Source organism: Ornithorhynchus anatinus, chromosome 2, assembly GCF_004115215.2.
Source record: "Ornithorhynchus anatinus isolate Pmale09 chromosome 2, mOrnAna1.pri.v4, whole genome shotgun sequence".
NCBI classification, from domain to species: Eukaryota; Metazoa; Chordata; class Mammalia; order Monotremata; family Ornithorhynchidae; genus Ornithorhynchus; species Ornithorhynchus anatinus.
The window spans coordinates 133,888,636-133,901,084 of record NC_041729.1 but is presented as its reverse complement, the minus strand read 5'-3'; the positions used below and the strand labels follow the sequence as shown (position 1 = coordinate 133,901,084).

At 55.4% G+C, this 12,449-nt stretch overlaps 1 protein-coding gene across 1 annotated transcript; it reads left to right on the top strand.

Moving 5' to 3' along the window:
* The first annotated feature begins 5,973 nt into the window (after positions 1-5,973).
* On the top strand, positions 5,974-11,935 carry KCTD12 (potassium channel tetramerization domain containing 12). Its single transcript, XM_007655994.3, has one exon. The coding sequence runs from the start codon at positions 6,676-6,678 to the stop codon at positions 7,714-7,716; it is 1,041 nt and encodes a 346-aa protein (XP_007654184.2). The 5' UTR covers positions 5,974-6,675; the 3' UTR covers positions 7,717-11,935.
* Positions 11,936-12,449: the final 514 nt, after the last annotated feature.

Genomic DNA, 12,449 nt, shown 5'->3' with positions numbered 1-12,449 from the left:
GTAGGAAGGATGACAAATGAGTTAAATATCTGTATAGAACATTTCCTAAGTCTGCCTCTGGACTCCCCCCGCACACCTCCCCCACTCCAAACGCACACGCGCACTATTCATTTATTGTCTCATTTTCTCTCCCCGGAATTTCACTCTGACTTCTTCACTGTTTCCTTCTTTCTTCCCTTTACATTTGTTGTCCTGTTATATGTCCCCACTATTTCTTGTACATCCCCTGTGATTGTCCTCCAGCAGATTAATGTTCCCATTGCGCATCTACCCAAAACTATTTTTCTTGGTTTTCTTAACCCTGAAAAAAACAACAGCTGACTGTTGGGGATATGGATGAATCCCATCCACAGAGATACCCACACCCAAGCTACCGCATCAAAGCTTTCCATCCTTCTTTATTTTTGAATTCCAAGACACCAATAAATCTGAAACGGGTTTTTTTTTTAAAAAAAAGATTAGCAAATCTGTCCCCAAACAGAAACAAAACCCATTCAGTAACTAATCCAATTTGTAATTTATCACGCCTTTCATACCTAATCGAAATACTGCCAGGAAATATTTTCTCAAGAAAAGCTAACTACAAACAGTCCACTGCATACAGGAAGTGCATAATGAATACTATTCCCATTACTGGCATTTGAATGGCTTCTTCGGTGCTTTATTTGTTTTTGCGTTTGAGCCAGCTCCAGTTCTTAGTACAGTGCTCACACGCTTACGCAGTAAGCGTTTAACAAATCCCATTATGCTTATTAGATTACTTTGGGAGTTAGAATTTTAGACCGTGTGTCGTCAGAGAAGGAACCATGCTATTTAGTCTTCATTGCATCTTCCCCGGGTTTGAGGCCAGCGTCGTTGATCACCGTTGTCCTCTTGCTAAATAACTGTGACGGTGAGAGTGAGATGGACTTTTCTCTCAATAAAACCCTATGGACGCGTAGCTATATACGCAGCGACGTCCCCGTTGTGTAGCGATCTTGGGTAGACGAATCAGGAATTGTGATTTGTAATTATCTTCTCGTCCTACCGATTACCACGTACAGTAAAATCTCATTCAAGGGAGAGAAGTTCCACCTAAATGAACGAAAACTCAGAATCGAACGAGGATTTTAACAATGACCTTCTATCGCAATATCGTGGGATCGTTCTTCCCTCGACATGTTCTTGACCGTGCGTCCGGTTGTCTCGGTGTGAATACTGAAGTTCTTCCCATTTCAAATGTATTTACGCAAAGTAAGAGTTGGCACCTACCTGGATAACGCAAGAAAAAATAACGCGTGATCCTGAGGAAAAGTGGATTTATCAGAGCCTTAACTATCTAAACTGATGATCTTCTTTGATCTGATTTATTAAACCATTCCTTAACTCTCTATCTCACTTTTCCTTCGAAGCTTCCGTTCTATAAACCCCGACAGTGCCTAGAACGCAGCCATTCATGCTTTAAAGGGTGACGCTGGCTCGGACGAATTTCTCAAACGAAAGCGGCTGGGCTAACAAGTACTGGTAACGATGCGTGCAGAGCACTGTACTAAGCGCTGGGAAGGAATACAGAGGTGGGAATTAGACATCTACCTGTCCCTTGTGGAGCTCACAACCTACGGTACTTTCATCATCATAAACTGAGATGAAGGATGCTGAGTAGAATTTGTAAGACTCAGAACCACTAGAGCCTTAAGAAGGGGAGTTTGGGGAGTCATTCTAGTAGGGAGGCAGGAAGACCACCACACCAATCCTGGCAGATGAGAATTTTATTTTTATCTTTAAAGACGTCTGGGGTGATTGGGTCCAGAGGAAAGAGCCTTGGGCTGAGAATCAGAAGTGGATCCTAATCCGGATTCTGCCCTACAAAGGCTCGGCCGCCAGTGTTGACGTTTCTGATCGAAGAACAACTCTGGGGAGCAGGAATCCTGAAAGACAGCCGGCTAGTGTAAGCGGCCAAGACTGCAGCAACTGCCAAAGGTGCAGCGTTATGGCAGGACGGTGGTTGCCAAATTACCAGTGGTTGCCCATCCACCTCCGTGTCAAACAAAAACTCCTCACCATTGTCTTTGAAGCGGTCCATTACCTTACTCTCTCCTACCTCACCTCGCTTCTCTCTTTCTACAACCCAGCCTGCACACTTTGCTCCACTGGTACTAACCTCAGTGTGCCTCCATCTCGCCCATCTCACCGCCGACCCCTGGCCCACGCCCCGTCTCTGGCCTGGAACGCCCTCCCTCCTCAGATCCGACAGACAGTGACTCTCCCGTCCTTCAAAACCGTCCTGGAGGCCCATCTCCTCCAAAAGACCTTCTCAGACTAAGCCCCACTTTTCCTCACCTCCCTCCCTTCTGCGTCACCCTGACTTGCTCCCTTGCTCTTCCCTCTTCTCCCTGCCCCCCAGCACCTGTGTATATATGTATTCATTCAATAGTACTTATTGAGCGCTTACTATGCGCAGAGCACTGTACTAAGCTCTTGGAATGTACAATTCAGCAACAGAGACAATCCCTGCCCAATTACGGGCTTACCTATCCTTTGATTTATTTCTACTGATGTCTGTTTATTTGTGTTGATGTCTGTCTCCCCCTCCTCTAGACTGGAGCTCGTTGTGGGCAGGGATTGTCACTCTCTATTGCTGTACTGTACTTTCCCAAGTACTTAGTATAGTGCTCTGCACACAATAAGGACTTAATAAATATGATTGAATAATAATAATGATGAAATTTGTTAAGCGCTTACTACGTGTGAAGCGCTATTCTAAGCGCTGGGTTAGATGCCAGGTAATCAGGTTGTCTCACGTGGGGTTCACAGTCCTCATCCCCATTTTACAGATGAGGTAACCGAGGCACGGAGAAGTAAAGCGGCTCGCCCCAAATCACACAGCAGACAAGTGGCGGAGCCAGGTTTAGAACCCACATCCTCTGACTCCCAAGCCCGGGCTCTTTCCACTAAGCCACGCTGCTTCTTCATGACGGCACTGGCCTGCCTGCCGCCGCTTCAGCTGACTCCTGACCCATCGATGGGTCCTCCATCCAATTCCTGAGCACTTCCTATACACGGAGCGCTGTACCGAGCGCTCGGGAGAGTCCATCACAACGGAATTGTATTGCACGGACGCACGGCGCAACGTGCCGGCCCCTGCCCACCTAGCCGCTCGTTGCAATCTGCCCCAGTGGGATTGCGATAGGCAGGAGAAGTGGGTGCCAGTGCCTCTTTGCTAACCTCTCGCATAAAAATCAACTCTTTTGTGCGGATTTCTGGTCCACAGCCAAGCCTGAGGCTCCTCCTCTGAGGTTCCCGAAGGAAGCCTCCAGAGTATTTCTCTTTATAGCTAATCCGGAGCGTCATGCCCACAATGCAAATCCTTGTCCTCTTGCTCTACTTTCTAGTGTCTCCCAGCCAACGGACGTTCCCCGGGGGCGAGACGATCAATCAGTCAGTCGATCGGTCAATCATTCGTATTCACTGAATGCTTACTGCGTGCAGAGCACTGTACCGAGCGCTTGGGAGAGTACATTATAAGAGAGCGGGTAGACCCGTTCCCTGCCCACGACAAGCTTACAGTCTAGAGGGGGGTTCTCCCTTCAAAAAGGAATACGTCTGTCGTATCGTACTCTCCCAAAGGCTCCGTATAGCGCTGCGCACTCAGTAAGCCCCCGATAAATACGACCGATCCGTCGATCGACCGATCGGAACGTCGCAGCGAAAGAGAAGAACTTCCCCGGGGAGTACCCAGTGGCCGGATAATTTCCCTCAGGTTAGTACCTCGGTTTTCAGAAGTTCTGAGTTCAGTGGGGGTTTTTTTTTATCGTATCCGTCGAACGTTCACTATGTGCCAGGCGCCGGACCGAGCGCCGAGGAAGGTACAAGCCAGTCGGGTTGTGTGTTCAACCCGATTAGCTTGCATCTACTCCAGCGTCTCAGCAGTTCTCGAGGTTTTTAAAATTGTATCTGTTAAGCGCTCACCATGTGCCAGATGCTGGGCTAAATGCCGAGGCTGATGTAAATCGATCCAGCTGGACACAGCCCCACATGGGGCTCACGGTCTTAATCGCCACGAGGTAACTGAGGCCCAGAGAAGTGAAGTGACCAGCCCAAGGTCACACCGCATGCAGACGGAGGAGCCGGGATTAGAACCCGGGTCCTCCTGACTCCCAGCCGCTCGGTCTATCCACCGGGTCACGCCGAGGCGTGCGTGCGTGTGTTTGTGGTATGAGTGTTTCCCGCCTCTACCCTGAAGATTCCAGGCGCCGTAACGACCGCACACCGAACTGAATGACTACAAAATAAGGCTAACGGACCTGGGAAAATCTGGAGTTGGCCAACTCCCATCATCTTCTCCCAGTGGAGCTTTGGGAGCGGGGCAGAGGCGGTCAAGGGCACCGCCCCGCACCCCATCCCCGGAGGCTGCCCCGCACCACCCCGCAAGCCCTCCTCCTTCATCCTTCTCCTCCTTCCCCTCCATCCTTCTCTGCCTCTTCCTCCTCCTCCTCCATCCATCCTTCTCCTCCTTCCCCTCCATCCTTCTCTGCCTCTTCCTCCTCCTCCTCCATACATCCTTCTCCTCCTCCTCCTCCTCCTCTGCCTCCTTCTCCTCCTCCTCCTCCTCCATCCCCTCCTCCTTTCCCTCCTCCTCCTTTTTCTCATTCTCCTCCTTGTCCATTCTTCTCCTCTTTTTCCTCCTCCTCCTCCTCCTTCATCCATTCTTCTCCTCCTCCTTTCCCTCCTCCAACCTCCTCCTTCACCTACTTTTTCTCCTTCACCCCCTCCCTCCTCCTTCACCTCCTCCTCACTCCTTCTTCACCTCTTCCTCCTCCTCCTTTCCCTCCTCTAACCTCCTCCTCCTCCATCCTCCTCCATCCTCCTCCTTCACCCTCCTCCATCCTCCCCCTTCACCTCTTCTCCTCCTCCATCCCTCCTCCTCCATTCTTCTCTTCCTCCTTTCCCTCCTCCATCCTCCTCCTCCTCCGAGCCAAACGTCAGTCTGCAAGATGCCTCCCCGCGGTCGGTCGGAGGGAGGGGAGGGGAGGGGAGGGGTGCGGGGGTTCGGTGCGGGCGGAGCCGCGGCCGCCGGCCCCCTCCCCTCCGTCCCGCCCCTCCGTCCCGCCCCTCCCCTCCCCTCCCCTCCCCTCCCCTCCCGGCCCGTCAGAGCGCAGGCGGCCCCCGAGGAGGCGGCGAGCCGGCCGCTCTCCATAAAGGCCGCCCGGCGGGCCGCGCTCCCACACCGCCCGCCGCCCGGGCGCCCGGCGGACCCGCACCCCACCGGCCCCCCGACGGCCACAGACCCCCCCCCCCACCCCCCCGAGACCCCCTTTCTGGGTGACCGGCAGAGCGGCCACTGAGAAGGCCGGCAGCCGGGCTAGGAGGGAGACCGAAGGGGCTAGGAGAGAGGCCGGCCGGGAGACCGGCCAGAAGACCGGCAGAGGGACGGGCAGAGAGGCTAGTGAGAAGACCGGCAGAGGGGCCGGCAGGGACACCGGCCGCGGGACCCTCCCCGGGACCGGCCGCCGGGCTAGCGGAGACGCCGGCGAGAAGACCAGGGGAAGGGACCGGCGGAGGGGCCAGCGGCGACACCAGTAAGGAGACCGGCAGAGGGACCGGCCGAGGGGCTAGCGGAGGGGCCGGGAGGGAGACCGGCAGAGGGACCGGCCGGCCGCGGGGCTAGTAAGGAGACCGGCAGAGGGGGGACCGGCAGAGGGGCTAGCGGAGAGGCCAGAGGGGAGACCGGCCGCAGGACCGGCCGCGGGGCTAGCAGAGAGGCCAGAGGGGAGACCGGCCGCAGGACCGGCAGAGAGGCTAGCGGAGAAGCCAGCAGCGGGGCCGGTAGGGAGACCGGCCGAGGGACCGGCAGAGGGGCTAGCGGAGAGGCCAGAGGGGAGACCGGCCGCAGGACCGGCCGCGGGGCTAGCAGAGAGGCCAGAGGGAGACCGGCCGCAGGACCGGCAGAGAGGCTAGCGGAGAAGCCAGCAGCGGGGCGGTAGGGAGACCGGCCGAGGGACCGGCAGAGGGGCTAGCGGAGAGGCCAGAGGGGAGACCGGCCGCAGGACCGGCCGCGGGGCTAGCGGAGAGGCCAGAGGGGAGACCGGCCGCAGGACCGGCCGCGGGGCTAGCAGAGAGGCCAGAGGGGAGACCGGCCGCAGGACCGGCAGAGAGGCTAGCGGAGAAGCCAGCAGCGGGGCCGGTAGGGAGACCGGCCGAGGGACCGGCAGAGGGGCTAGCGGAGAGGCCAGAGGGGAGACCGGCCGCAGGACCGGCCGCGGGGCTAGCAGAGAGGCCAGAGGGGAGACCGGCCGCAGGACCGGCAGAGAGGCTAGCGGAGAAGCCAGCAGCGGGGCCGGTAGGGAGACCGGCCGAGGGACCGGCAGAGGGGCTAGCAGAGGGCCGGTCAGCCGCGGGGCTAGTAAGGAGACCGGCAGAGGGACGGGCAGAGGGACCGGCCGCGGGGCTAGCGGAGGGGCCAGCGGGGAGACCGGCCGCAGGACCGGCCGCGGGGCTAGCGGAGGGGCCGGCCAGCAGCGGGGCTAGTAAGGAGGACCGGCAGAGGGGCCGGCGGAGAGGCCGGCAGCGGGGCCGGGAGGGAGACCGGCCGCGGGGCCCGGAGGAAGCCCCTCCCGGGTGGTCTCCTTCCCCGAGCGCCCGGCGTGGGGGCGGTCGGTCTCCCCGCGGACGCCGTCGCGGCCCGGCCCGGCCCCGATGGCCCTGGCCGACAGCGCCCGCGGGTTGCCCAACGGGGGCGGCGGCGGCGGCGGCGGCGGCGGCTCCTCGGCGGCGGCGGCCGAGCCCCCGGAGGCCTCCCCGGCGGCGGCGGCGGCGCCGTTCCCCGAGATCGTGGAGCTGAACGTGGGCGGGCAGGTGTACGTGACCCGGCGGGGCACGGTGGTGTCGGTGCCGGACTCGCTGCTGTGGCGCATGTTCTCGCAGCAGCGGCCGCAGGAGCTGGCCCGGGACAGCAAGGGCCGCTTCTTCCTCGACCGCGACGGCTTCCTCTTCCGCTACATCCTCGACTACCTGCGGGACCTGCGGCTGGTGCTGCCCGACTATTTCCCGGAGCGCAGCCGGCTGCAGCGGGAGGCCGAGTATTTCCAGCTGCCCGAGCTGGCCCGTCGGCTCGGGGGGGCCCCCCGGTCCGGCCCCGACGGTGACCCGCCGCCCCGGGGGGACGAGGACCGGCGGCAGCAGCAGCATCCGCAGCAGCAGCATCCGCAGCAGCATCCTCAGCATCCGCAGCAGCAGCAGCAGCAGCAGCATCCTCAGCAGCATCCGCAGCATCCCTCCCCGGCCGGGGCTTCCTCGCCCTCCACGGAGCCCGCTAGCCCCGGCCCGGCCGCGGCGGCCCCCGCCGCCCCGTCCCCCTCCCCGGACGGCGTCCGGAGGTCGGGCTACATCACCGTGGGCTACCGGGGCTCCTACACCATCGGGCGGGACGCCCAGGCCGACGCCAAGTTCCGGCGGGTGGCTCGCATCACCGTCTGCGGCAAGACCTCCCTGGCCAAGGAGGTGTTCGGGGAGACCCTGAACGAGAGCCGGGACCCCGACCGGCCCCCCGAGCGCTACACGTCGCGCTACTACCTCAAGTTCAACTTCCTGGAGCAGGCCTTCGACCGGCTGTCCGACGCCGGCTTCCACATGGTGGCCTGCAGCTCCACGGGCACCTGCGCCTTCGCCGGAGGCACCGACCAGAGCGAGGACAAGATCTGGACCAGCTACACCGAGTACGTCTTCTGCAGGGAGTGAGGGGGTCGGCCCCGTCCGGTCCCGGCCCGCCCCGGCCCGCCCCCTCCGACCCCCTCTCCGTCCCTCCGTCCTCCCCTGGCCGCCTCCGGCCGGTCCCCGCCTCCCCACGCCCATCGCCCGTGACCTCACTGCATCCCGTCTCCCCCGGCAACCGGCCCGCGCCCGTCCAGCCGCCCCCGAGGCGACCCATCCGCCCCCCCCCCCCCGCCCCGCGGGGAGGGGGAGGAGGTGACGTCCGGGACACGGGGACGCTTAGAGATCCCGCCCTAGAAATCGTCCCCTGCCCGGCGTCGCGGGCCCGGCCCGGCCTCCCTGTCGCCGCGTCGGTGTCGGTCAGAAGTCGCCCCTTTTCCTTCTCTTTTCTCTTGTAAAACACGACGCACCCGCGCGCCCGCGCGCCGGGGCGCCCGGCCTTTCCGGCCCTCCCTCGGATTCCTTCTCTTGGGGGAAACGACTTAGCGGCGGAGGGGCCGCTGGGCCCGGTCGAGGAGAGGGAGAAAGTTCGAAGGCTCCACGGGTTGGAAGGGGACGTCCTGAGGGCGAAACCGAACTTCTCGTCGGGAGGGTCCCGCGGGTGGTTTTCACTCGCGGGAGGGAAGCCGACTTCTGCTTCCCGAAACCGTTCTTCCCGGCCTACCCCCTGAAGGACTTTGCTTCGCTCTAGTCGGCCTGGCGGCATTGAACCGAATGCCTGCTACCTCAGAAGAAATGCCCGGGGTCCCCGGCGTGGCCTGAAATAAAATCGGTTCCGATCTCGGTAGGAAAGGGTGGCCGCCCGTCTCTCCTCGGAAAAACACAACTATGTACCTATAATGCTTGCTTGGCGAGCGCGAGCCGGCGGTCGGTTCTGGCCGGCGAACCCTCTGACCCGGACTCGGGAGGGGAGAAGGCGGGAAAGGGGGAGAGAGGCAAACCGTTCTTGAAATTTGAGCGTTTGTACCGCTGTGAGGGTACGTGCTGAACTCCAGCTCCCGACGGAAGACGGGAAATGTGATCCGTGTTTATTAGGACGGAAAGGGGGGTCACGGTAAAATTGCTTGGGATTAAAAAAGAAAGTTTTGAAAATTTGCTGAAATTTTAAAGACGTTCCCGGTGTTTTATAATTTAACCAAAAAGAAAAAGAAAAGATCCCGGACGGTTTTAATGTATGGACTTCCTCTTTTTGAAGAGGTCTACTTCTAGTCGTTTTTTTTTTTTTTATTTTATTATTCCTCTTTCCTCGAGCAAGATATTTTTAGGAGGATTTGAGACCGCTTGTCAAATTCCACATTTGAAAGAGCTAAACTTGGGTTTGGCGGCCACGTAAAACTGAAAACGACACTTTTGCCCATTTTCTCCTGCCTCTTTTTGCTGTTAGGTAAGGTGGCGCCTAGCCGGTTGACTTAACCGCGGAGAAATGTCGGGGAGCGCCAAAGTGGCGTCCGACTGTAGATGATTGTAAAATGGAATGACCTATTTTTGAACGAAGCTGAATGACCCCGCAGAGTTAGTTTAGCGATAGAAATGGTAATCTGAGGTTAATTCAACAGAAGGAAAGAACGAGACCTGGTCGCCTTATGCCTTCACTCTAAAGTAGACCGACTCCCCTTGGGGCATAGTCTCATCTAGCCGTACAAAGCGAAAGGAAACTGACCCTTGCTACCCACTATGTCCGATGTCGTTCTCTGAAAAATCGGTATCCCGAAGGTCTTTCTAGTTTCTGTTGCAGTAACTTTCTCGGAAGTGTTTTCTAAGAGTTTTGTAAAGAAGCAGTTTTCAGTCAAAGTCTTTAATTTAGCACTGTTTTTCTTTTCTTTTCTTTTTAAATAATAATGATGATGATACAAATCTAACCTTGTACTATATCTTGCTATGTACATGGCAGACGTCAAGAACGGGAACAGTTTTAATTCCAGATCGGACGTGATCGATCCCATGTGTATATACGATATATAAACGTTTTACACGAATCATTTAGTTTTTTATTCGTTTACTAGTGCTCTGAAAATTTCATATATTTAGTCTTAGCACTCTCTATATACTGTAGATGATATGGCAACGTGTTCTGATCGGTTTCCTCTGCTCATTTCCGTGGAAAACATAAGTATAAATGGATTGTCGTTGCTGTAGTTGGCTAACACTTTTTATTAGCTCTGCTGTGCGTTCGATCCAAGTTTGTTCACAAAATGTCTACCGTTGCCTTTTCCATCCGCATCATTTTGGGTGGGAGGAGAAAGGGAGAAGAGCAGAGAGCGGGATGATCAAGTTCAGTACTTAGCAATGGGGTGGGGGTGGGGGTGGGGGGGTCTTTTCAGACTGGCCGGGGTTGGAAGAGGAAAGGGAAATAAGAAAGCCTAGGCAATTATCTGGATAATCCAGATCAAGAGCAATCCATTTTTTCTGGAGTTTCAGTTCTTTGGCCCTAGTGGGACATTAACTCTAGGCACGATTTCCTACATGCAAAGAAGCCTTTTATTTGATTCGTGTTCCATGTGTGCGGGCCTATCGTAGTGGTCGTCTAAAATAGATCCCACCTGAAATGTGTTACTACATTAGCCTCTCTCTAGAGTTGGATATTAAAAAAAAAAATCGATATTCAGTTAGGGATCTTAAACTCGTCCTCTAGACTGGAAGCTTCGTGGTCCAGGGAATGTGTCTGTTTACTGTCTTGTCGCACTTTCCCGAGCGCTGAGTACAGTGCTCTGCACACCGTAAGCCCTCCGTGAAATACGACGGAATGAACGGATTGAAGGATTGGGGGTCGGGCCCAAGCATCTGAGCTTCTTCTTCCAGGAGGGATCCTTTCTCAGTGGTTGGACTCGAGTCAGGCTAAGTTTCAGTCAAGATAACTCAAGATGAAGTTGGAGCGTTGGCAGTAATTTGGTGGATTTTATATTAGGACCAAATTATTGGGTGAAATGACTTAGAAACGGACCCTCTTCCTGGACCCTTCTCGATTTCGGCTTGGGCTGGTCGCTTGCTCAGACTAGCCCGCTCTATCTGTGTGGTCTATCAAGCGCTGAGTGCGGCGCTCTGCACACGGAGAGCGCTCAATAGATACCTTTGAATGAATGGTCCCGGTTATTTTTGAGCGTCGGGTGAGCCGACGGATATCCGGAGGTGTCCGAAGGAACCGATTTCTCGTCGAAAATAAAATCGGAGAAATTGAAAGTGAAGAGTCGGCTGGGCAACGGGTTTATCAAAGAGGCACACCGTGACAGTCGATGCCCTTGTGTCGATTTTGCAACGATAGGTTTGACGGTTCATCTGTTTTTATACATCGGATCATGATCCGTGTTCCTGCTTTTTTTTCCCCGTTTAACGGGGCAGAAGAGACCAAATTAAAATATTTTTCTTTTCAATATCCATTTTGCTTATGTACTTTTATACTTTGATTGTTTGATTAAAAGAAATTTAGAGCGTACTGTACTTCGCATTGTGGCGTTGGCGTAGTCGACAGGGAAAGCTCTCCCTCTACCGCCCTCGCCAACCTGATCGTTTGGTGCGGCGGCTGTTGGGTGCCTTGATGCTTCTCTAAAGAAGTGAGGAGGTCAGTGGCGACCTGTGGAAAACTTTCCTGCGACCTGGCAACCGAGGATGCACATCTGACATCGGGCGAGTTTTCCTCAGTGGAAGAGATTTTCTCGGAGCTTCATTACATATTACAGCCGTGTAGGTCACAGCTTTGATAACTTGGCACAGTCTAAATAAAGCTAGCTCCCCTCTCCCTGAGCCTCTCATAGCGTTTTTGTAATATCTCAGAAAAAAATCACTTCACAGACGACTGTAACACTGACCCACGGTAGAGTTGCGAGAAGAGATGGAAACTCAGAATGCCTTCTTTCAGGTGAGATCAAGATATGCCTTGCTGCTTCACTGAAGGTTTAGATGAGCGAGAGGACTCTTCTAATGAGAGGAGATCCCACTAGAAGAAACATCACTGTTTTGACCGATGAATGACGGCTGTAACGATTATCTTCCAAAACAAAATAGCCGGGAAGAAATCTTCACATAGTGTACTTTGTATTTTTTTTTTTTAAGAACCGTCAAACCCTTCTCAGATGGCGTAAGTGGAAGGGGAAAATTTCTCTAGGTACTTCCCGAGTGCTCTAGTGATCTTTATTCTTCCTAATCACGACTAGCTGGACGATAGACTAAATAACGTCTTTCTCCCTGTATTGTGGAGTAATGAATGATTGTGACTTGTTCTGTATTCTATTAAACACTAAATAACAAAGCACCCACTCTTTTAATTATTCCTCTGGTCCGCTGCTATCTACTGACGAAGAAACTTGCCCGGTTTCGTTTAAGGAGGTTCCCGAATACCGGAAGGGATTCCCGGTGGTTGTGAGAAATATTACCCCGATCGAATCGGTCAATTAATGGTATTTATTAGGCGCCTATTGTTTGTGCAGAGCACCGGACTAAGTGCCTGGGAGAGTTCGATACGGTAGCGTCAAGCCCAAGACTAAAATGACCCGGCTGTTGCTCGGCCAGAGACGCGGGTTCTTTCCTAAAGAGTCTTCGGCCCAAACGGGCCCAGACCACGGAGTGTAGAAAGAGGCAGGATGATACAACGGTCGGTACATATTTCCTTCTGCTTCCGGTCGGGTTTCAAAAGAGTAGGGATGTAGTTCAAGAGCGTGGCAGATGCCTAGATCTGCGTTCGCTGGGTGTTCTGTCAGATAAGAAGGGAGACAAACACGGAGACGCTGACCAGTTAAAAGCAGTTCGTGAGTCTGCCCAGCAACACT